Source organism: Onychomys torridus, chromosome 2 (assembly GCF_903995425.1).
Source record: "Onychomys torridus chromosome 2, mOncTor1.1, whole genome shotgun sequence".
In the NCBI taxonomy this organism is placed as follows: Eukaryota; Metazoa; Chordata; class Mammalia; order Rodentia; family Cricetidae; genus Onychomys; species Onychomys torridus.
The window spans coordinates 54,673,951-54,699,390 of NC_050444.1; the positions used below are offsets into that span (position 1 = coordinate 54,673,951).

Here is a 25,440-nt window from a genome sequence, read left to right on the forward strand (position 1 = left end):
AAGAAAGTTATTCTTTCATTAAGACATATGTACTACGGTGAAAAGCAGCAAAATTGTAAAGAGTGTAGACCTGCCCTTGATTCAGGGGCAGTGAAGTCCAAGTGGATCTGACTACACTCGTATTTTTGTGAGCACCGCCTTCAAATGACTTTTAAAAGTTTTCTTTCATTTCTTCCTTAGTATCCTGAGTTTTCTTCAACTAAATACAATATAAATGAGGTAGGAGATTACAAATAGAATAGGTGTCTAGACTTCTGAACACTTAAAAATTCTTATTCTCTAAAATCCTGGAGTTAAAAAGTGTGAAGTCATCCTGAGGCCTCATATCCAGAGGAGTAAGTATGTGTATATAGAGTTATAGGTCTTCATGTTTTCCCATCTGTCTTCTTTCTCATTACTTCTTGAAGAAAACTATACAAAAGATAATGGAAGGATAATGTGCACTGTAGAAGATGCCTTGATGTCTGTCTCTGTCTGTGTGCTCCAGGCCTTGGCTTGAGCTCCATAGCAGCACGGCCTGGTGGCTGTCCAGACTAGAGCTTACTGTAGTGGTATGCTCTGCCTAGAGTATCTGAATCTCCTTCCTGTGTGGACTCATTCATCTGCCTGTATCTGAACACACCTCTCTTAAAGTAATTTAGCACAGAAGCAGGTGAGATGGATGGGTCAGCCAGTGAGGGACTTGCCACTAAGCCTAGCAGCCTAACTTCAAACCCCTGTGGTGGAAAGGGAGACCATTTGCTGCAGGTTTGACCTTCACACGTGCATCGTGGATGTACAAAACTTCCACACACAGAAGCAAATGAGTGTTAGAAAATGTAAAGCAAGCAGTGGTGGTGCAGGCCTTTAATCTCAGCACTCAGGAACAGAGGAAGGCAGACCTCTGGGTTCGAGGCCAGCCAGGGCTACACAGAGAAATCTTGTGGATATGTCATATATATAATATGTCATGTATATAATATTATATATATCTTACAAGTCAAGCTCAAGAGATATCTGAAGACTTCAAATTGACAGGGAGGGAAGCCTGATGTATGGGAAGGCAGCAGTCTTTAGATAGCCCCTTTGGACAAGGGGGATTTGCAAATTTTAAGACCTTATGTCATATATATATATTATGGTAATGTAGTTCAGTAGGAAAATGCTTGACCATTTTCAGACAGCTTTCTGAAAATAAATGTACACACCTTGAAATTGAGTGTGCTTAAGTGTCCAAATCATACAGCCTTTCTGAGTGGTGCTGAGTGAACTTTAATGTAGATAAGGCCCAGGGCTTCAGTGATACATTTAGGTTGTAATTAAAACATGTGAGTCCACAGAAAGCTGCTTCATTGTAGCAAAGTTGGTGTTGTTCATCTTGGATCTCTTGATAACTGGCAGCTTCATTTTTTTTTTAGTGCATTTGCATCCTTGGATTGACCAATATCGTGGTTTTCTGTTACATAAAATTTCTGATTACAGCCATTACTTTTAGTGCTTTCTTTACAAGCTTCTTTCCAAATCAGTCAGTTTTGTTACTCGTAATGGAGCCTGTCTCCTCTCCTATCTGCTCTGGTTCGGTGGCTTGCTTCTAAGGAACCACCCTAACTATCCTAGTATATTTAGTTCATGTTTTTGTCTTGGTAACTTAACATTACTGTGTGCTAGAGACCTCTACAAAGCTAAACTCTTACAATGTCAAGCTGTGAAACTGCATGATGCCTGCCAGTTCCAAGAGGGAAAAGAATGTCAAAAGTCTACTGCTTTTCCAGCAGGATTATAACAGCATTTGCTGAATCTTTCCCCTTCAGGGGTTTTGCTTACCTAAAGAATTGATGGGAGAGTCGGCAGGAGAGGGAGCAACACAATTCCATGACTACGAGGGAGGTGGTATCGGAGATGGCGAGGGCGTGAAGGATGTGAGTGACCGGATAGAAAATGAGGAACAGGTAGGTTCACACTGTTTGCGTAAGCTGACTCTCCTCTTCAGTGTCTAGTAAACTTGTTACTAGGCCAATAGCCTCAAACTGGTCTGTGTAGTCCTAGAGGTACTCAAACTTGAGTGAGTCTTTAAAATAAAAACCTAAAAGCCAAAGGACCTTTGCAACTCAGCCATTGGTTATGATTATAGTTTTGGAAGGAATGATCTTTATAGTTTGTTTTTAAATGTGGATTTGCTGATGAATTCTGCAGAGTATTTTCGGGGCTGGTGGTAATTGGTTTTGTTTTGTTTAATTTTTAAATTACATTTTATTTATTTTGTGAAGGGGTGGCGTGAGGCATACACATTTAAGAGGTCAGGGGACAAGTTGTAGAGTTGGTTCTCTCTGTCATGTGGGTCCCAGGGGTCAAACCCCCACCAGTTCTGGTAGTAGTAATTTTAAGATTAAAAAGATTTGGTTATTACAAGTGATGATTAAATTAAACAGTATTGGCAGTGTTGGCCAATAGTATATTTTGTCTTTTACATTGGAAAGTAGGTGTGATGGCGTATGCCTTTAATCCTAGCATTTGTGAGGTGGAGGCAGGAGGATCAAGAGTTCAAGGTTCATCCTTACCATCATATAGTGTGTTTCAGGCCACACTAGACTATGAGATTTTGTCTTTTAAAAAAAAAAAAAAACTATATATATATAAAATACCAAAACTTGTTGAAATTTTAAACTTTGTTGGGTTTTTTGGGGTTTTTGTTGTTTTGTTTTTTTTTAATTGGATCAGGAATACTTTTTGAATGTTCATATTCTTGAACTGTGTTACAATGCTCTTTAATATATCTCATTTGGGAGAACATAAATGTGTGTATGTTTCTCCTGCTATTGATCATTTAAAGTAGTCATCTGTGACTTGAAAGCATATAAAGTTATTTCTTTTTTTGCCACTATTCTAATCTCAATCAAACCATAAATTCGTATCTAAGATAAAATTACAGCTATTTTGAGGCAAGGTCTTTGTGTACAGCCTTAATTGGTCTGAACTCAGAAACCCACCAGCCTCAGCCTCCCAAGAGATGGGATGAAGGGCATGTGCTACCACTGCCTGGCAACTTTTTTTTTTTTTTAAGTTAATCCATATTCTTTTTCTTGGCAGAAAAAACTGAAAAGAAATTTTAAAAATAAACTTAGCCTGGTGTTTATGTGATGGCATTCTATTTTTTATTGTTATTTCAATTTTTCTGTATTTCTCTAGTATAATTCAATAATATAGTACTTCTCTAAATGAAGATAATTTAAGATTTAAAATGATGGGAAACTAATAAAGTACAATCCATTGCAAACATTAAGTAGGATAAAATGTTACTAAAAACTGTTGAATTTCAATTTACATGAATATTCTTAAGACATTTTTTTCTTCGTGTATAAGGAGGTTTTGCCTCATGTATGTCTGTCTGTGTTCACAGTCCCCTCAGGGACCAAAACAGGCATTGAATACCCAGGAATTCAAGTTACGGGGCAGTTGTGAGCTGCCATGTGGGAGCTGGGAATCAAACCCAAGTCCTGGGAAAGCAGCTAGTTCTCTTACCTGCTGAGCCCTCTCTACCCCAAGTGCACTCTTGTGCACTGTTCTTTTAAAGATCAAAGTGACAAAAACAAAGAGAAAAGCTTAGGATAATAAGACTGGTATGTGGGGGCGTGCTGAGTCTTGATGTTATTAGGTAGTCTGGGCTAACCTCAGACTTGATCCTCCCAAGTTCTGTGATAGCAGGTGCATACTACTACACCGCTGGATTTTTTTCTTTTCTTTCTGTGACAAAGTCCCTGAATAGAGATTTGGCTGGAACTCTTGCTGTATAGACTAGGCTATCCTCAAACTCAATAGAGATCTCCCTGTAACTTTGTGTTGGAGAGTGCTGAGATTCAACACTTAACAACCACTCCTGGGAAGAATTCATATTCTTAAAAAATGTCTCTGGAATACTGATTTGGGAGTGTTCTATGTTTGTTATTGTTACTGTGGTTTTTTTGTTTTGTGTGTGTGTGGTAATGATACTGTTTTTACAATTCTCATGAAGAAAGCCTAAATAAAATTCTGTTTTTTCTGATCAGAAAAGCAATAAAATAAAGATTTGCTCCGGAAATGTAAAGCAAGCCTCCATACATTACTACATGTGACTGTCTTGATCAGATTCCCTGTTGTGTGGTTTTTCTGTCCTGGTGCAGAGAGCTTTCACGCTGTTAACCTGGGCACTTACAGTCTTGAATTGAAGGGTCCAGGAAGCACAGCATTCACCAATGCTCTTACGCTTTTTTCTAAAGGTAGAAGATACATTTCAGAAGGGTCAAGAGGACAAGGAGGACCTTAACTCAAAACCTGATACTAAAGGCGAGGATAATGCCATTGAGATGTCAGAAGACTTCGATGGGAAAATGCATGATGGCGAGCTTGAAGAAGGTCTGAGATGTGTCATTTTCTGCTTTTTGGATACAAAATATTTTCTGCAGGAACTTGTAGAATCTCAATAAGGAGGCTTTTTTTTTTTTTTTTCTTTTCTTTTTTTGCAACAAGCTGGTTGCTTAGTTTAGCTGCAGATCACATTATTGTAGCAGGAATCTTAAAAGCTCTTATTAGGGGCTGGAGAGATGGCTCAGAGGGTAAGAGGTTAAGGCTGCTCTTCTAGAGGTCCTGAGTTCAATTCCCAGTAACCACACGGTGGCTCGCAACCATCTGTAATGAGATCTGGCATCCTCTTCTGGCCTGCAGGGACACCTGCAGAGAACACTGTATACATAATAAATAAATCTTAAAAAAAAAAAAAAAAAAAAAAGTTCTTATTAATAAAATCAAACCTGAAGCCAGTTATTGGGGTGAATGCTGGAAGATCAGAGAAGCAGAACAAGCCTTACCTCAACAGTCCTTAGCTGATCCTGTTTCCTCAGACTAGAAGCCTCTGAGTCCTCAATTCAGAATGGATCTCAGCTGAACTGTGCTGCTCAAAAGCCTAAAAGCTTAGCCAGCCAAATACTGCTAGTTCCTGCTCCTCACGCCTTTATATACCTTTCTGCTTTCTGCCATCACTTCCTGGGATTAAAGGCATGTGTCACAATGCCTGGCTATTTCCAGTGTGGCCTTGAACTCACAGAGATCCAGAGGGATTTCTGCCTCTGGAATGCTTAGGATTAAATGTGTGAGTGCCACCATTATTTTCTAGCCTCTGTATCTAGTGGCTGTTCTGTGCCCTGACCCCAAATAAGTTTGTTAGAGTGCACAATATTTTGGGGAACACCACCACATTTCCCCTTTTTGGACGACAGCAGCAGCGAAGGGTAAGAAAGGTGGTTTTAAGTTTCAGCTCTCAGCTACTGCTCTGACCTCTTGGGCTTTTAACTCTGCATTTGGCTCTGTTTTTCTTATTTAATAAGACCCTTACACTTACACATTAGCACCTGTGTATACCCTGACTATCTCCCATAAGGCAGAGATTTACAGGTTTGGAGGTTCTCCTTTGAGCTACAACCTTGATTTTGTTGGATGAAGTGGCTCAGGGTCTTCAGAGAAATCCAGAATAGCAAGATGAACTGTGACAGCCTGGATCTGAATTTATTTGAAGAGGTTTTTTGCTGTTGGTTAATTTTTTAGTGACTTTTTCCTTAATTATTAGAAAAATATTAGAGAACTAAGGGAAATGGCTCAGTGAGTAAAAGCACTTGCCTTAGAAGCATGGGGACCAGGGTTCAGACCCAGCACCCAGCATAGGCATCTGTAATCCCAGCATTCCTAGGGGCAGATGGGAGACAGTGACAGGAAAAATTCTAGAAGCTGGCAGGCAAACTAGCCTTATTCAGTAGAAGAATAGTCCCTGTCTCATAAAGTAGAAAACAAGGTCCGACAGCTGTGGTTTTCCTGACCTCCGCACACCTCACTCATGAGTGTGCGCACATACACACAGTAGTAACAGAAAAATATAGTAGATGTCTTGTTACTAACCTGTAAGGAGTAAAATAAACACTGGTAAGCCCACCACAGGAGCCACTTAATACTAGTGTGGTTTTTCCCATTTGTGACATAGAGGCACACACATAGATCATACTGCATTCTGTAATCGGCTTTTGTTTTGTTAACATCTTATTAGTATTCCTCTTAGCATTATAACATGACAATATAATTCTAATAGCACATCATCAATTGCTCTTCTTTTGCCGTAATCCAGTACTTACTCTAATTACTGGCAAAAGCAATTTGTAACGTGAACTACAGTGTCTTATTCTAAGCAAAGGTTTTACAGAAATGAACACTAATTTACAGTAGAGGAAATGTAGAATGATTGCCAGTGATGCATGAGAATGTACCCATCGGCAAAGGAGGCAGGATGAGCAAAGGTGAAGGTAAGAGATTCTCAGTAGTTGATCTACATTGGTTGCATAGTGAAGTATTTGAACAGTAAAGGGTTCAAAGAAAAGATCAGGGACTAGAACTTGTCTATCACTTCATAGATACAAATTGTAACTAAACCTAAGTGTGGCCACTGGATCCTGTAAAGTCCTCCCCAGCATCAAAACCAGGCATCCCAACAGTTCTTCCCCTGTTTACTCACACATGAAAGTCCTTTTCCAAAGGATTTGCAAAACGTGGTAGAAATACTTGGCATCTTCCCATAGTGTTCTGGAGATCCTAATGACACTTTGGCCCGAGGTGTCTTTGCCTTTTTACACATGCAGACCTGGATTGGTTGAGGGATCTACCTAACTAAGCTTAACATGTTCCCTTTCAGAGGAGGAGGATGAGAAATCTGATAGTGAAGATGGAGACCTGGATAAACAGATGGGCAGTCTCAATGGAGAGGAAGCGGACAAAGTAGATGAGAGGCTTTGGGGAGATGATGAGGAAGAAGATGAGGAAGATGGCGGTAAAGCTGAAGAAACAGGACCGGGAATGGATGAGGTAATTAAGAGTCCCCATCCCAGAGTGCAGGCCCCAACTGAGGAGCTGCTCCTCCCACGCCCTGCTGTCTGCTGCTTTTCCTTCTCTTTGTTTTTCTTCTCTTTCTTCCATCTCTTCTGCTTCTCTTGCTTGCACTGAGAGCCTGCAGCAGCCTGACCTCAGTCCTCCGGTGTGGTGTGGTGTTGTGGAGGAGGGAACTTTAAGAACGCCCATGCTATGCCAGTGCTCCCCATGCAGCTGCACCCCAGCTCTGCTGAGAATGGCAGGGTGGGTGGCTGTGCAGAAGCAGAGTACGGTGTGTCGACCAGACCCACTCTCCACCCTGTTGTTGCTGCTGCTGAGGCAGACCTAGTGCCCTGTGTGCCAGTTATCTGTGTCGGGTGGGTCCAGCAGTCATCTGTACCGGAGGACTAGCCCATACAAGAGCAGTTTCTTGATGTGTGACAGTTTTCTTCCTTCATGTAGGAAGATTCTGAACTAGTTGCTAAAGATGACAATTTGGATGCTGGGAATTCGAACAAACATAAAAAGCATCAAGATGAGAATGAAGAGTTAGAATCTGAAGATGTTGAGCAAGGCCAAGAGAAAATTAATGAGCAGATTGATGAGGTAATGAATATTTGGAAGTGTTTTGCTCTCCTGCAGTTCTTTGAGTGTTTTATGACATTTTTTTCTTACTGTGCTTAAGAAGAGTGTGCATCAGAGCCAAGCATGGTAGCATGCACTCTTGTAATCTTAGCATTCATGAGGCTGAGGCAGGAGGATTATGAGTTCCCATCCAGCCTGGGCTGTGTAGTCGGGGAGGGAGATTGAAACATTTTGGGAACGTATCTTAACTTCTGGTTTGTGCTGATGCAAGGTTTGGGGTTTTAACATGAAGTAACAGAGGACATATTACTCTTAGAGAGTCTATACAGAACATGAAATTTGAAATTCTAACATGAAAGACTGAAAATACTCTTAAATGACTAAAGTGTGCTGGTAATAGTAAGGAAGAAATCGTGGCCTTTGCTTTTGTGAAACAATGTTTGCTCTCCTGTTCTCTTTTCTGTTGTCACAAAGAGGGAATATGATGAGAATGAGGTAGACCCTTACCATGGCAATCAGGAAAAGCTGCCAGAACCTGATGCCTTGGATCTTCCAGATGACTTGAAACTTGACAGTGAGGACAAAAATGATGGTGAGGATACAGACAATGAGGAAGCAGAAGGTACGTCCTTCAAGGTGCCCATAGCTCGAAGTCTTTGGCAATGGGCAGCACTGATTTCTTTTTGGCCAGTGGCATGACAAGGTCAGAAATACTGTTTTGCTAGCTCCGTTCCAGTTTGAGTACGCCTACCACACATGGACCAACACCCCTCTCTCTTGCGGTGTCACATCCCATCTGCGTTGTGAGTTGCCATTGACAGATGATGCTGTATCCCACGCTCCTCTTTCTCCAGAGCCATCCCTGTCCCCACCTTGTAGGCCAGTGTGCACACCATGCAGTCGTGGTCTGCCAGGGCTCTTACGTGGCTCTTCTAGAGAAACGATGGCGTCGGCTGTTGACGTCTATATCGCTATGTCGTGATAATAGAGAATGAGGGCAAATGATCCCCAGAAAGTCACACACACTGTGACAGTGATTAGAGCCTCTGCTACCCAGTTCATTGCTCGAGATCCCTCTAAGAGTTAATAGGTGGAAACTCACTCATGCTGATCAACCTCACAGAAAGATGCTAGGTAGCTGATTTAACTGGGTTACATACTTAGGAAAGCTAAGTTTAATTTTGTATAATTTTTAGTTGTATGGTGAGACAAAAAATAAGTTACAAGGAATAATTAAGACCATTTATATAAAAACTTAATTTTAGAATCTGACTTTAATTCTAATACCAGCAACCAAGCACACATAAAATTAAGATTAAAACTACTGAGACTATAGTATGCTATCCTCCTTAAAATACACATTTTATTTAGGCTCTTTTAGACTTGTATATATGAACCAAATAACAATTACATTAGATAGTTACTGGCTAATAGCTTTCTGAAATATCTAAGTATAGGGAAACACTTTAGTAAGTAAAATTTTGGGGCCTCAGGGAGATAGCTCAGTTGGTGAAATGCTTTCTTTGCATGAGTGAGAACCTAGGTTAAACCTCAACACCCGTTGTATTTGCCCACATATGTCCCTGCACCACATGCAGGCCTGCTACCAGTAGAGGGCATTAGGTCATCTGGAACTGCAGTTAAAGCAGGTTATAAGGCTGGCGGTGGTAACACACGCCTTTAATCCCAGCACCCAGGAGACAGAGGCAGACAGATCCCTGTGAGTTCAAGGCCAGCCTGCTCTACCCAGTGAGTTCCAGGATAGCTAGAACTGTTAGATTACACAGAGAAACCCTGCCTCAAAAAAATTGAAAAAGAAAGAAGGAAAAAAAAGAAGGTTGTAAACTGCCATGTGTGTGCTGGAAATTTACCTGGGTCCTCTGGAAGAGTAGCCAGTGGTTTTCACAGCTGAGCCATGTCTCTGGTCCCTCTTCAAAAAATATTTTAAGCTTTGTTATCCATAAATTCTCAATTGTAGATACTTAGCTCTGTGGTTACAGAGTAGCAACTGTTGTAGGCAGTGAACAATAGATGGAGTAAACATAAACAGAATGTATTTGGCTGTGTTCCCAGAAAACTTCACTGACAGAAATGTAGAAAACTATTATTTGGCCTGTGGGCTGTAGCTTGCCAATGCTTGGCTTAAAAAATAAGACTAAGATATGTTTATATTTGTACTGTATGTGTATTAGTGTTTTGTGTGTGTGTGTGTGTGTGTGTGTGTGTACACCAGAAGATGGCATTTCATCCTGTGGGACTACAGTTATAGACAGTTGTGAGTCATCATGTGGGTGCTGGGCTTGAACCCAGGATATCTAGAAATGTGGGCACTGCTCTCTCTTAACCACCACTGAGCCAACTCTCTTGTCCTGAATAAAACATTTGAGGAACCATCTCCCAAGTTAAGAAAGCATGAGTTTTAAAAACTGTTGTTTCTATCAGAAGAGAATCCTTTGGAGATCAAAGGAAAAACAGAAGATGTGGAAGAAACAGACCGTGAAACTGAAGAGGCCGAGGCTGATCCCCATGAAGGTGACAGTCCACATGAGCCTGAGGAAGGCCCTGGTGAAGATGAGGAGAGTATGGACACAGGAGCTGATGACCAAGACAAAGATACAGCCAACCATGCAGACGAGCACTCTGGGGAGGAGGAGGCAGCAGAGGAAGAGGAGGATGACCACAGGGCTGCCACTGATGGAGGTGGAGAGAGTGGAGCCAGCCCTGCTGACCAAGGTCTCCAGCCCCAGGTACTATGAGATATGGAGCTTTTCTTGTATTAAACGTAATAGGAAAAACACTTCATTTCCAGCAGCATCTTTCCTAAGATATTTCTTCATTACTACAGTCTCTTAACCAGTCTCCTCCATACAGCACCTCCCCTGCTTTAGTAAGGAGTAGGGCACCTGCTTCCTGGTGGGCACCATGTGTTCATCCCCCAGAGCTTATTTGTTTTTCCTGTGCAGGAAGAGGAAGAGGAAGAGGAAGGGGAGAAGTCTGACGCTGAAGAAGAAGTGCCGGAGGCCACAGAGAGAAAGGAACATGCCTCCTGTGGGCAGACTGGGGTGGACAGTGTGCAGAGTGCACAGGCTGTGGAACTAGCTGGAGCTGCACCCGAGAAGGAGCAGGGGAAAGAGGTGGTGCCCCCACCCCTAGTGTCTCTGTCTGTCCAAAATCACATTCTCTTCAGCAAGTTGGTTTATGTGTGATTTCTGTTGTATCCTTTTGTTACTGTTGATGTCTGAAGGATCATCCTCCGTTCTCGCCACTTTGTATGTGCTTCTCAGGACACACTTATTAGGTGTGCTGCAGACTGTATTTGAGTGATGTGCTTACTTAAAGAAAGTCACTAGACTGTAGGTTTTGAGAACTTGGAGGAAGGTCAAATTGGGCTTCATGCCCCTGTACCTCTAACAGTATTTGAGTTTCCCCTATTGTTCAGTAGGCTTCAGTGTTCTGATTTTACAAGAAAACGATTCAGTCTTGGCCTAGTGGTAATGGCAGCACTTCAGCTCACTCAGTGGTATGCTGTGGGAAGGAGGAGGAAATCACCAACTTGTTCCTTCTATGCTCCAGGGCCAGTTCCTCAGCAGCAGTAGCTGTATTTCTTACATCATTTCACCACTGTTCATTGAGCACCCATTAGGTGCTAAACCTTTTCATTTGCTCAACAAGTTTTCATAATAGCTCAATAGATGAAACTGTCTGTTTTCTACATTTTATATTTGAGGAAAATAAGCCTCAGGAAAAATGCAGTGACAACCTTGGGTGCATAACTGGTTGACAGTTGAGCCTGGTCTGCTTGCCTTCAGTATAGGACCTTATGTTCCCCTAGACAAGGAACAATCAGCAAGGCCAGTGCTGGTTCAGTTTTGTGCTGCTGTCCACAAGCCGGGCTTTTGTTAGGGGTGGAATTAGCCTCCTAAGATCAGTGGAACACTGAGAGAAGTTGAACCCAGTGCAGCACAGCAGCCATTGCATTAATAGTGTCTTCTTCCTCTCCTCCTCCTCCTGCTCCTCCTCCTCCTCCTCCTGCTCCTCCTCCTCCTCCTCCTCCTCCTCCTCCTCCTCCTCCTCCTCTGCTTTGGATCTCTTAGGAACATGGCAGTGGAGCTGCAGATGCAAACCAGGCGGAAGGACACGAATCCAACTTGATTGCACGCTTGGCCTCCCAGCAGCACACCAACAAAAATACCCAGGTTTCTATCATTCTTTGTTAGATTTGGATAAAGGCAGGTAGGAAAAGATGCTCTAAATGAGGTGCTTTAAATATCCAGTGATGGGGCTAGAGAGTTGTCTCAGCAGTTGAGCACTTACTGCCCTGGCAAAGGACCCAGGTTCTGTCTGTAATTCCAGTTCCAGGGGACCTTAATACCTCTTCTGACTCCCATGAGCTCTGCATACACATGAACACACACACATAACTATTGAAAAAACAACAGTAACACATGGCCACATTTCTAGCTTGGCTGCCTTACCAGACCTAGTCTTGGAGAGAAGACCTGGATCAGAGTTTTCCTGTTCCTGCTCTAGAGCTCAAGATCTGTGTGCCGCTATCCAGCACCAACTAATCAGGCTTACTCTTTTATTGCCCATTGCTTTTCAAACTTAGCAGTTTTTAAAACAGATATATTCGTGCCCATGAAATTACTATACTCAAAACCAAACCAAATGGTCTCCTACAAGCCTACATGCTGTTCTGTCCCCAAGCCACCAAAGGAACCTTTCACAGAGCAAGCCAGTGCTACCACTTTCACATGTCCATATGTGTGTGTCTTTGCTCTCTTGACTTCGTGAGTTATGTAGAGCCAGTCATGGTGGCATATTCCTTGTATCCCAGCATTTGGAAGGCAGAAGCCTGAGGATCAGGAGTTTAAAGGTTATCTTAGCTACATGGTAAATCCAAGGCCAGTCTGAGTTCCAAGAGAGGGAAAAAAAATCTTTAATAGGCTGTATTGAATTCCACTGTTGTGTGCCTGTCCCTAACTAACCTACTCCCTGTGGATGAGCGTTGGTTGTTTGAAGGTTTTGCCATTGCAGACAAGGCTCTGATGGTCTCATTAATTCCTGCAGAGTTTTAAGAGGAAACCTGGACAGGCTGACAACGAACGCTCCATGGGTGACCATAATGAGCACGTGCATAAGAGGCTGAGGACCGTGGATGCAGACCAAAACCCTGAGCAAGGGCCAGCCCAGCCTCAGGCTCGAGTGGAAGATTCAGACATGTTTGAACACATTCAGCAAGGCAGTGATGCATACGACGCACAAACCTATGGTATGGTGCCGGGAATACTACTTCTGCTCACAAAGCATTCTCTGACTATGCATGCCAGGCAAAGTAGAGGGGAAAGAAATAGCTTTTTAAACTAGTCTCTCAATATGATATTTGTGTAAGGCAGAAATACAACTTGTTTCTAAGATAACTGTCTCCAAGTATAAATGGTCAGGGTTCTCCGGTAAGCCTTCTGTCCTCACAGATAGCTGGCCATATGCTATAAATCTGGTGCTGACCTTTCATTTCTTGGTATTGAACATTCTTGAATGTCCTTGAACAGTGAGCAGCGGTAGTAGAACTGGAAAGGGAAAGTCAGTGGCCAGCCATCCCAGTTCCTTTGTCTTTCATTCCTTTCTTCCCAGAGTGAACTGGTATGGGTGATGTGTACCTCTGAGCACAGGACAGAAATGATGATAATGCTGTTTCTCTTACCATGTTAGGAACAGCAAAGAGAAAGTTGATCATGGTATATATAATTGGTCCAGATCATCCCTCAGGCTGGAGCATGGTCTTGTTCCTTGCTCACATTAGGGTGGTGTGTCATAGCCTCTAATAAGGCAAGACCCCACTGTGGACCCCGGTGTAACACTGGATCCCCAGTGTTAGAAACACTTAATGACTTGAAGGTGATGGGCAGTGAATAGTGAATGGATCCTGAATTCTAGTTTTTAGTTCAGTTGATGCTTACCTAGCATGCACAACGCCCTGGATTTGATTCCCAGCACTACACAAAGCTACGTGGGATGCCTGTGTCCCCAGCACTCCAGAGCATTAGAAGTTCAAAGTCATCCTTGGCTACATAGCAGGCTTGTGGCCAGCCTGTGCTATGTGAAATCCTATGTAACAGGAGAGAAAGACACACAGAGAGACTGAATCACGCCTGGTCTAGTCATAGCCTTGGCAAGAATGTATTCAGCTTTTACTTTATGTCAGAGACATTGGAATGCATGGTTATAGAATTTCTCAAATCTCTGAGAGCTATGAGGTCTTCAAGTTGAGCTTGTTCAAGATTTAAATGCTTAGACTCTTTCTGTCCCCTGTTTTATATCTAGTTTTGTCTACTTACAAGTTACCTCAAGCATGGTTCCCAGTAGCTGCTCCAAGTCACATGCCCATACTCCACACTGTCCTTTCTGTTTACCTCAGTAAAAACCCACATAAATGCTTGTTTCTCTGGTTATGTGTGTATAAACATACTATCTTTATAACTTCTCTAGGAGGTAGACAGTGGCAGCTGTGTCAATAGGACAAGTGTCTGGGCCCCATGGTTGCTCGATGGCAGGACAGCGTTGTAGAATCTTGAAAAGTGATAGAGACAGTAATTCATTCAGCGTCATTTTGTTCTGCAGAAAAATTAAGTTTTCTCCCTCTGCTCTGTTGGCAGATGTGGCCAGTAATGAGCAACAGCAGACTGCAAAGAACTCTGGACAGGATCCGGAGGAGGAGACGGGAGATATCCTCATGAATACAGAGGAGGAGCTGCTCAGAGCAGAAGACACAGAACAGCTGAAGCCAGAGGCAGTCAAGTCAGATACTGCTGTGGCCTCTGGTGAGTCCTTGGGAAGGAAGAGCCTAGAAAGTCCAGAGGCGACTGTAGTCAAGTCTATCCTTTGCTTTCCTGTTCTAATCTTTGGCTTTGGTGAATAATTCACCAACCACAATCTATTTGAGGCACAAAAGATGGTCTTGCAGAATATCAGTCATCAAGGTGAAACAATTTCTGACAGATTCATGGGGTTTTTTTAAACATATACGGAAGAACAGAATAATGTGTTTACTGTAATTGTATAAGATGTTCTTGGTCATTATAGAGATTGTGTTTTAATTACATTAAAGTATAATCATAGAGGAAAGAATATTAATAATAGTAGAAGAAATGTATGTGAAAAGATAATGAGTTCCCATTTCATGGCTAACCAAATTCTGTTCCAAGGCAGGTTGTTAGTTCAGTCTTTGATTCCATGATATAACCAGGCCGGCCTAGTACTCACAGTCTTCCTGGGCATTCCAAGTGCTGACAGTACAGGCATGCACCACCCACATGCACAGTTGATGTGCTGGATGTGTGCACTCTTTAAAAATAAATAACTTCCACCAGTATAACAAATCCTATGAAAACCCTAAGGATTGTGGTAAATGTGAGGTTTTCTTCTGCCTTGTTCCTGTCAGTAACTATTCCTCAGCAACAGGGAAAGAGAGGCCAGAGAGGTAAGGAGGCGGGGCTAGAGGTGCTTGCTGTGTAAGCCTAGACCTGGCTTTGAAACTTGGAGACGCCTTTCTCTCCAATGACCCAGAAAGTGGATGTAGAGAACCAGCTCCACCAAGTTGTCCTCTGACCTCTGTCCTCTGACCTCCACCACTGTGACCCACATGAAAATCATTTTTAAAAACAGCTGCCAAAGAAGTGTGTGACTAGATTTGCCTGAATTCAAACCCAAATGCATTGTTATAGAACAGTGTTTTAAGTGTTTTATTATGGGTTATTTTGTTTGGTGGTGCTGGGGACTAAACCCACGACCTCATACACGCTGGCCTCACAGTAGAATTGGTCATACAAGTATTTTAAGGAGTCACATCTTTGTAATGCTTGAGGTAAGTTGCTCTTTCCTGTTTCCCTTCCGGGATGGCAGGAGGGGAATTAGTAAGAATTGGCAGTGATAACAGAGACCAAAGGATGTTAGGAAGCAAAGCAACATGGAGCAGAGAGAAACATGGAAATTGTTGAGTGAGCTGAGAGGTTTGATTCAGTGTTAGGACAGGCAGTAGTGAAGGGTCAGTCTTAATCTAAATAATGTGATAAATGAAACTGTCTTCCTATGAAAACAGGCTCTAATGAGATGGATATGGATACTCAAACAGTTCAAGTGAAAGAAGACCAAGACCCAAGAACAACTACGTCTCACCAGGAGATAGAGAAGCCAGAAAGAAGCCGAGACTCGACCATTCATACACTTCGTCAGTTGCTTGTGGATACAGTTTTCCAAGTACTGAACTCGCAGCTGTGGTCATTTTTAGTTTTAAGTTATTTTAGAACTTTATGGAATACCAGCTCTTACAAAAATTTTAAGAGGACTTTCGGTGTGACAGATACTCTTTTAGCAAGTGGTACATCCTTTGTTGACTATGAAGTCATGCCCAGACTTAGCCATTGTGATGGCACTGGTTCTTGGCATTGGCTGTTAGGAGCCACGAAGACAATTAATGTTATGTAACAAGAATTTTTTACTTAATGTTTATGTGTGGGAAGACACTTTTCTGGGGAAGGTGCAGGGGTGGTCAGCGGGGTCTGTGTGTTTGAGTACACGTGGAAGCCAGAGGACAACCTTAGGTTTTTTGAGACTGAGGTCTCTGACTGGCTTGGAATTTTCTAAGGAAGCTAAGTAGCCAGATCCAGGTGTCCATCTATCTCTACCTCTTGGTGTTGATACTAAAAGTGTGTATCAGCATGCCTGGCTTTTTGTGCGTGGGTTCTGAGGCTAGAATTCAGGTCATGCTTGCAAGACATGCACATACTAACTTAGCCATCTCTCCAGCCACATGAAGAGCCTTTTGACTGATCTTTGGCCCATAGTAATTGGACTTCATGGAGACAGAGGTTTATCAGAAAATAGGTGGCTCTGGAGAGAAAACCCTGAGGTTGTCTGATATCCTCTGGTCTCCACATGTACACATGCATCTCTAGACACACAGAAAAAAGAGGGCTTGGTTTATTTTCATTTGACTCGACTGTATTTATAAATGATGAAATTTTTACTCATCCATGTGGTCTTGCACACAGGAAGTGGAATCATTTGATCTCACCCTTAAATTTGCTTAAGTTACGAGTTCAGACATATAACTGCAACAAGGTCACACCACAGGAAGACAGCCAGTGATAAGTTGTTGACAACAACCTGACCACCACTTACCTGTAGCTTTTCCTTCGTAGCCCCTCTTAAAAGATGTCAGTGAGCTGAGGCAGGAGATGGAGCGGCAGCTGGAGGCATGGCAGGCCCACACCTCTGGGAGTGCAGAAGAAGTAAGTCAGAGCTGCTGGGTGTTGTTTTCTTCCCACAAAATAGTTTGCCTGCCTTTTAAGGACACTGCTCAGTAGGTTCTTGGCTCCAGTTACATTTGTAAAAGGGAGAGGCGAGAGAGTACAGTCTGCCTCTTGTCACTAGATCTGTAGTCTCATTAAACACACGGATGTACTGTGTTCCTTTAACCTGGGTGGCTGGCTTCGGAAGGGAGGAAGCGAGGCAGAGGTTCATGCTTTGTGGTCTTGCAGTCTTCTAGGTCTTGGCTGCCTGTGGAGTGTATTTCATTTTAATGGTTTAACCTCTAAATATAGTGGTGTGTGTGCAAATGTATATTCTGTGTCTATTGTCCTCCTTCCTCCCTCCTGTGATCAAGTGTTCTGCCTTATGTCTGGAGCCATGCTGTTGAGAGGGGTCTGTACTCACTGCCACTTTGCTTCTGAAAACTGATGGGGGCTCAGAGTGGCCCCGTCAGCCCACCAGAGTTCCTCATCCGCGTGTGCCGCTGTGCAAGGCATGCAGGTCCTGTTCTTTGGGTGACAGGAGCACATCGTTGATTTGTTTGTGAGTGCCCATTGTTAACTGGCCTGTCTCACTTCCTTGAAACTGTAGGTCGTGGGTTTGGGGGCAAAAGGAGGCCTTTTTACTGATTGAGTTGAGTTGCTGCTTGCTGAGAAGAGCTTTGAAGTGCTTTTGCTGCAAAGGTTCATGCAAGTTCTTCCCCTCAACACTGTAGAGATGATGTCTGTTTTGCTCTCCTAGGAGAAGGCTGCGGCTGAGATGTGGCAGAATTACCTAGTCTTAACGGCACCTCTTTCACAGCAGCTGTGTGAGCAGCTTCGTCTGCTGCTAGAACCCACACAGGCAGCCAAGCTGAGGTAAGTCTTCCTCTTGAGGCCCTTAGAGGTTGCTGTTAACCGGCTCAGTTGCACTCAGCACTGGACATGTATGGTGTTGGCTTCTGCTGTCTGGGCACCAATAGGGTGTTCGATCCTGCTACTGTCCCCTATTAGCTGTACATAGTAACTGTGTGTACATGCATTTCTGTGGTGAAGAAATATATACATGGCCAGGCGGTGATGGCACATGCCTTTAATCCGAGTGCTCAGAAGGCAGAGCCAGGCAGATCTCTGTGAGTTCAAGGCCAGCTTGGTCTACAGAGCAAGATCCAGGACAGGCACTAAAACTGCACGGAGAGACCCTGTCTTGAAAAAAAGAAAGAAAGAAATATATGCATGAAGGCAGTTTACATTGCTTCTGTGTGGGCAACAGCCTTAGATGTGGTGAGGTTCACTGTGTTGTGTTACTCAGCTAGGATCAGGGCCACAGAGATGTGGCCACAGTCGTGGTTTAGAACAGAAAAGCAAAGCTTACAGGGCTTCGTGTTTAATACAGACAAATTAGTTTCAAAGGAGTCTTAGCTTTTCTGAAAAAACTTAGTTATTACAGTCAGATCTGAGGCCAGGGCTCTAGCTGGCAGTTAGAAGACTCTAACCTTCAGTCTTCAGTGAATGTTAACCTCCTTTTGCCTGGGGACTAGTTACTAGACACTAGTTTTGTTATTACTGATGTGATCTTTGTCTTGAACTTCTGAGGCGTGAGCCTGTGTTACACCATCTTTGCCCCCACTGGGTTCCTGTAACAGGGGAGACTATCGCACGGGCAAGCGACTAAACATGCGGAAGATCATTCCATACATTGCCAGTCAGTTTCGAAAGGACAGGATTTGGCTTCGAAGGACCAAGCCCAGTAAACGGCAGTATCAGATTTGTCTGGCCATTGATGACTCTTCCAGCATGGTAGATAACCACACCAAACAGGTGAGGAGGAGCGTGAAAACCAAGCTGTGGTCTCTCAGGCTGGCCAGGTTGACACAGTATGGCTGGGCAGAAAGGATGTGGTTGGCCATGCCTAGGAAGGTGTGTGTTCCTAGGACATAAGGGCAATTCCATGATGGTGCAGATACTTTGACCCCTTGTTGTTTTAATACTGGACACATCTAACAGTGTTTGTTTTCTATAAAATGCAAAAGTATATTAAGCTGTTTTAAAATTGCATATCACACGGCTTCTGAAACTATTGTCTATTTGGTTTTGAGGGGATGTTATTTTTTTTGCAGTGGTGTTATTGTCTGGCATAAGCCACCAACTGACCTACAATACGAATGTTCCAACAAATCTCAGAGTCTGAGTCTGGCTCACATCCCACCTCCCCATAACTTGGGCAACTTGGCAGCTTTACTTTCTGGAAAAAAGTGAGGATTGGGCTGGAGAGATGGCTCAGCAGTTAAGAGCACTGGTTGCTCTTCCAAAGGTCCTGAGTTCAATTCCCAGCAACCACATGGTGGCTCACAACCATCTATAATGAGATCTGATGCCCTCTTCTAGCATGCAGGCATACATGCAGACAGAACACTGTATACATAATAAATAAATATATCTTAAAAAAAAAAAAGAGTTGGCCAAGCGGTGGTGGCGCACTACCTCTCGGGAGGTAGAGCCAGGTGGATCTCTGTGAGTTCGAGGCCAGCCTGGTCTACAGAGTGAGCTCCCAAGACAGGCACCAAAGCTACACAGAGAAACCCGGTCTCAAAAAAAAAAAAAGTTAAAAAATTTTTTTTTAATGAGGATTATAACAGTACCTACCTCAGCAGTGAAGATTAAATTAAATACTACATATTTAAAATGCTTAGTTTAATGTGTGTTTAACTAATTTGTTCTGCACTGTGCTGTCACTTATGTGAGTGTTACAATAAGAGTCTTTGTTTTTGTTTTTTAATTTTCTCACAGTTCTGCGTGTTCCTTATCTCTAAGGGTTTGTTTGTTTGTTTGTTTGTTTGTTTGTTTGTTGTTTTTCTTTTTGGAGCTGAGGATCGAACCCAGGGCCTTGTACTTGCTAGGCAAGTGCTCTACCACTGAGCTAAAACCCCAGCCCCATATCTAAGTTCTGTGTTGGGTTGATTTGGGGATATAGAAGATAGAAGAGTCCTGTAAAGCAGTTCTGGCCCAGAAATTGATAATCAAGAAATGAAGGAGGGTTTGTTTTTAACACTGAGTCTGTGTCATCCCCTTCATTCCTTCTCTTCACACAGACAACCTGTGTCCTCACAGCCTTGTTTAGAGATGGATAGTTGATCAGAGGAATGAAGAAACATAAGACAGTCATTTCATTTACAAAGGCTCAGTAGCTATCCGGTCCAGCTCTCCATTTGCCACATCTTTTAAAAGTTTTATTTGTTGTTGTATAAACTTTGTAATAGAGATTTGTATTTGCTGCAGCAAAGACAAGGAGCTGTTAAATGTGAAAATTGGGCAGTACCCAAAGAAGGCAGTGGGTTAGCCATCCTTAGCTATTCCACACCTCAGAGTCTGAGATGCGAGGCGTCAGTGTTGCACTGACGTGGAAATGTGGCCATTGTGTGCTCTCCACACCAGGCATGCAGACTGCACTCAGGGTTCAACTCTTGTGTGTGGGAGTGCAGAAGGGAATGAGTTGGAAATCACAGAAATGCCCCCTGCTTTATAATTTTCAGTGGCTGCCTAAGAAGACTATTCTTTTTAGCTTATGCACTAACCTCAAATTTAGAACCCACAAATAGGCAACCTTAAAACATTTCCTTAAACAATTATGCATGCCTAGTAATTGCTTCCCCCACACACACATACCCCACCTCCACCCCAACAGGGTTTCTCTGCGTAACAGCTCTGGCTGTCCTGGAACTCTCTCTGTAGACCAGGCTGGACTCAAACTCATAGAGATTCACCTGCCTCTGCCTCCCAAGTGCAGGGAAAGGCATGCACCACCACCACCCAGCTTTAGTAACCATTTTTAAATGAATGAAAATTTTCTTATTACAATTTATTTCATGGTGAGCTAGAGCTAAATTTTTACTTTTTTTTATATAGATGGGAATATTATTTCCAAATATGAATTGTTTCATTTCAGGAGATTACCTGGCTGACTTGATACTTACAGTTTCTTTGGGCCTTTCTTTAAACTGCAAAGGGTCTTGGAGCAGTGAAGCACAAAGAAAAACAACAAGCACATTTTTTCCCCTTCCACTTGGGGGAAAACAAAAAAAAAATAGGAAATTTGGGGGTCTTCAGATCACTTAGGAAAATACAAGATGCCTCCTTCCTTTTCAGTTTTCTAGTGGATCTCTGTGAGTATGAAGCCAGTCTGGTCTGCAGAGCAAGTTCCAGGACAGACTCCAAAGCTACACAGAGAAACCCTGTCTTGTGAAGGGGTCGGAGAGCAACAAGCAGAAAAAGATTTTATTAGGCTCTGCCATGGAAAGAAAGAAAATTTGCATTTATGAAACATACTTCTCAATAGTGTCCAGAACAGACCATTCCTATCAGTGTGATGCATTTGAGTTGAAGCAGCTACATTACAGAGGAGGGTCTGAGGGGCACTCCAGCCTGAGTTGGTTGTATGACATTTCAATACTATTGTTCACCTGTTTGCCATACAAAAAGTAATGTTTTATGAAATCTTGAAGCAAACTGGTTCAGAGGAGTTTCAATGCCTTAAACTCTCCTTTCTTCTTCATAGCTTGCATTTGAGTCTTTGGCTGTGATTGGTAATGCTCTAACCCTCCTGGAAGTGGGTCAGATTGCAGTGTGCAGGTAATGTTGCCTTTTAAAGCTTTTTAAAAATTTTATTTTATGTATAGATGGGTATTTTGTCTTTGTGTATGTTTGTGCACTGCATGTTTGCAATGCCCTTAGAAGCCAGAAGAGGCATTGGGTCCCCTGAACTAGAATTAGACATTGTGAGCCACCACGTGGTATAGGTGGTAGGAGCCAAACCTGGCTCCTCTGGAAGGAGTGCTCTTAAACCTCTTGGCTTAACCACTGAGCCATCCCTTCATCCCGTGATGTTACCTTTGGTATTTGGGGGTTTGGGGTTTGTTGTTGTTGTTGTTTTGAGACAAGGTTTCTCTGTATAGCCCTGGCTATCCTTGAACTCACTTTGTAGTCCAGGCTGATCTTAAACTTGAAATCTGCCAAGTGCTGGGATTACAGATATGTGCCAGCACCGCCCAGCTCTAATGTTTCCTTTTAATCCCAGTGGTGAAATCCTGTGCCCAACCTTTATTGTTTTGATCACATGACTGGGAAAAAAAAGTCATGTTGTATGTGGTTTTTCATTCCAAGTTTTGGAGAATCAGTGAAGCTGTTGCATCCATTCCACGAGCAGTTCGGTGATTCTTCTGGGTCTCAGATTCTACGACTCTGCAAATTCCAACAAAGGAAGACTAAGATTGCTCAGGTATTCTGATGAGTCAAGATTTGTTTGCACAGATTCTAAAGCCTGGAGAGATGGCTCAGCAGTGAAGAGGACTGGCTGCTCTTCCAGAGGTCCTGGGTTCAGTTCCTGTGGGAGACCAGCTCCCCCCTTTTAAAGGGTTCCTATGAGGAGGAGAGAAAGATAGTGGAGAGGAGACAGACAGAAACACAGGACAGCTTTGGGAGGGCCTGGGTCAAAATCCACTGCCCCTTCTGTCTCTTCAAAAGGACTTTTTATAACAATGCCAAGGGGCAAGGCAAAAGACCTCCCCCTTGCTAGATCAAAGCATATCATACAGCCCAAGTGCAGACCCTTCCAAACACCTGGTAATCGTGTCCATGGTCCAATCATCTCCTTTTATAGCCCTGCTGGATAAAGCAAGCTCAGAATCTTGGACCCTGAATAAGGTCTCACTAGGAAACCTCTTTGAGTCTCTACAAATTCCCAGCAACTACATGGTGGCTCACAACCATCTTTAGTGAGATCTGATGCCCTCTCCTGGCATAAATATGTGTATGCCGATAGAGCACTCTTACACGTTTAAAAAAAATTTCTAAAGCTGATGTTAAGAGACATTAATTTTTAGAAACCTCCGTCTCCATTCTGGAATTAGGAGAGGCAACATGAGAATACACAGTAGTAACCTCAACCTATGTGCTTCTAGAACGGTTACGTTGGCATCCTTTAACCAAGGTGTGGCTCTTTTTCTCAGTCCTCAAAGATCACTGATGTTAGTACAGTTGAGCAATTTGAAATATTTGAAAAACAAAGTTGCTCCCTAGTACCCTGTCCGTCTGGTGCGTTTGGGCCTAGGCTCTCTCCCATCAAGCCTAGAGGCAAAATGCTGGGAAGTAAAGTTAGGGATTTCCTGAGGAAGATGAACAGCAGCCTTCCTCTCTTCTCAGTTCTTGCTCTCCATCTGCCTTCTCCTTTGCTCACCAGCTTTATTTTCTTGAAGGAAGGAAACTTTTGTTCATGGCTGTCCATGTTATCGTTGTCTTTCTTCCTTTGGTGCCCTGTAGGGCACTGAGAGAGCAACTGGCCAGTGACAGTCTTGTCTGTACTCGAGCAGCCAGTGCTTGGTGGTAAATGCAGCGTAGTACAAAGACAGGCCTATGTCAGAAGCCGTGGGATCTCTAAGCAGGAAAGGGGGAGTATTGATCTGTGCTGCTTCTGTCTAGTTTCTAGAGTCTGCAGCCAGAATGTTTGCAGCTGCCCAGAAACTGTCACAGAACGTCAGCCCAGGTGAGCCCCCTTCTTCCTCTTTGCTGACGGATTGCTTCTGTCTGTCTGCACCGTTTCTTTCCTCGCTCTCTGCCCATCACCATCTTTTCGTTTTTAGTTAGTGTGTGAGTGTGTTCGTGCCTGTGTATAAATGCGTATGTGTGTACAAGCCCGAGGTCGACACTGGGAATCTTCCTTGATCACTTCATTTGTTTGTTCATTTATTAATTAATTTGGGGGGGTGTTTTGTTTTGGGGTTTTTGGGATTTTCGAAACAGGGTTTGTCTGTGTAGTTTTGGTGCCTGTCCTGGATCTTGCTCTGTAGACCAGGCTGGCCTTGAACTCGCAGAGATCTGCCTGGCTCTGCCTCCCCAGTGCTGGGATTAAAGGCGAGCGCCACCGCCGCCTGGCTGATTATTAATTTATTTCTTGGGAAAGGGTTTTTCACTGAACCTGGAACTCACAGCTAGACTGGCCATCAAACCCCAGGTTTCCTCCTGTCTCCCACTCTCCCACATTGGGATTGCAGGCATGCATTATCACACCTGACTTTTGTGCTGAGAATCCTAAATTAGGTCCATGCTTTCATGACAAGCATTTTATCAGCTGAGCCATCTCCTGAGTCCCTCCAACCCCATCACCTTTTTATAAAATATATTCTCTATAGGAAAAGCATAAAAGATGGAGTCAGTGATAGAATTATTTATTCTGAAGTTGATGCTGAACTCATTTTCAATGCTTATAAGTGATAAAGGCACTAGATACAAATTAGTAGATATTTATATGGTGATTAAGTGCAGAGTTAAAAGGAAAGGAGTAAGATTTATGGAACTGAGTTCATGTAACTGTGATTGCTTTCAGGCTTCAAATACCCCAGTTGTTTAGCCCTGGTTCTGACACAGGTGAGGAAAGGGAAGGAAATCAGAAACATGAAATTGGCAAAAATCCAGGAAGTGATATGTATGAAATTTGGAGGGCATAACTCTAGGTTGCTGATTTGATCACTTCTGGTGGCCTGCTCATCTCTGTCATCATTGGAGTCCATAAGGCTTGTAGATGACAACGCCTGTGGGAGTCGACTCTGTTTGCTTGTTTGTTTTTCGAGACAAGGTTTCTCTGTGTAGCTTTGTGCCTGTCCTGGAACTTACTATGTAGACCAGGCTGGCCTCGAACTCACAGAGATCTGCCTGCCTCTGCCTCCCGAGTGCTAGGATTAAAGGCGTGCCCCACCATTGCCCAGCCTCATCTCTCTTCAGTCATCTGAGTCCCAGGGAATGAATAGCTTGGGTTGTCAGTCAGATAGCAGGTGCCTTTATCTGCTGAGCCTCCTGTGGCCCACACTTGCTGTACTTTAAAGTCAGTTGCAGGGTTGGAGAGATGGCTCAGTGATTAAGAGTACTCGCTACTCTTGCAGGGAACAGGAGTTCGGTTCCCAGCACCCACATGGCACTTCATAGCTGCTTATGACTCCAGTTCTAGGAGAATGGATACCCTCTTCTGGCCTCTGTAGATGGTGCATGGGTGTGGTGCGCTTACATGTGGCAAAGCACTCATATACATAAAGCAAAAGCAAAATCTTTGGCCAAGCAGTGGTGGCATGACCTTTAATCCCAGTATTCAAGATTCAGAGGCAGGGGGATCTCTGAGTTCGAGGCCAGAGTCAGCTACTTCACAATTGGAGTAGACCTGAAGTTGACCTTCCCTGACATACTGATCATTGAGTGTCTTAAGTCTCCTGAGTCTGACGGGCTCAGGTCTGATGACGGGCCTCTCTTGTGTGTGCAGGTTGGGGCGGTTCCTGGGTCTGTTTGGCTTTAGAGGCCCACAGATGGTTTCAGTTGTTCATGGGTTCTGCTTTCTCCCCTCCTCCTCTAATGTATGGCCTCTACAGAGACTGCGCAGCTACTCCTCATAGTTTCTGATGGACGAGGCCTTTTCCTTGAAGGCAAAGACAGAGTCCTGGCGGCAGTCCAGGCTGCCCAGAATGCCAGCATCTTCGTCATTTTTGTTGTGTTGGATAATCCCAACTCACGGGTGAGTGATGGTCAAAAGCCACGATTCTGCAGATAAAGGGGCCCCTTGATCTTGCTCCGAAGTCTGTCTCAGCTGTCATCTAAGGTGCTGGTGCTTTGTACATCTTCTTCATTAAGCTTCCCACACGTGAAGAACATCCTTCCCAACACAGAAAGAACG

At 43.4% G+C, this 25,440-nt stretch overlaps 1 protein-coding gene across 1 annotated transcript in view; it reads left to right on the forward strand.

Moving 5' to 3' along the window:
• Nucleotides 1–25,440, forward strand: part of Mdn1 (midasin AAA ATPase 1) — a 144,940-nt gene that overhangs the window by 117,833 nt on the left and 1,667 nt on the right. The window contains exons 84-101 of the mRNA XM_036179625.1: nt 1,791–1,928; nt 4,233–4,368; nt 6,686–6,855; nt 7,321–7,464; nt 7,918–8,065; nt 9,886–10,190; nt 10,407–10,577; nt 11,538–11,639; nt 12,514–12,715; nt 14,100–14,264; nt 15,542–15,699; nt 16,644–16,733; nt 17,494–17,609; nt 18,377–18,551; nt 21,286–21,359; nt 21,891–22,005; nt 23,205–23,268; nt 25,139–25,281. Coding sequence (XP_036035518.1) covers nt 1,791–1,928; nt 4,233–4,368; nt 6,686–6,855; nt 7,321–7,464; nt 7,918–8,065; nt 9,886–10,190; nt 10,407–10,577; nt 11,538–11,639; nt 12,514–12,715; nt 14,100–14,264; nt 15,542–15,699; nt 16,644–16,733; nt 17,494–17,609; nt 18,377–18,551; nt 21,286–21,359; nt 21,891–22,005; nt 23,205–23,268; nt 25,139–25,281 — 2,616 coding nt within the window. The remainder of the gene's footprint in view (nt 1–1,790; nt 1,929–4,232; nt 4,369–6,685; nt 6,856–7,320; nt 7,465–7,917; nt 8,066–9,885; nt 10,191–10,406; nt 10,578–11,537; nt 11,640–12,513; nt 12,716–14,099; nt 14,265–15,541; nt 15,700–16,643; nt 16,734–17,493; nt 17,610–18,376; nt 18,552–21,285; nt 21,360–21,890; nt 22,006–23,204; nt 23,269–25,138; nt 25,282–25,440) is intronic.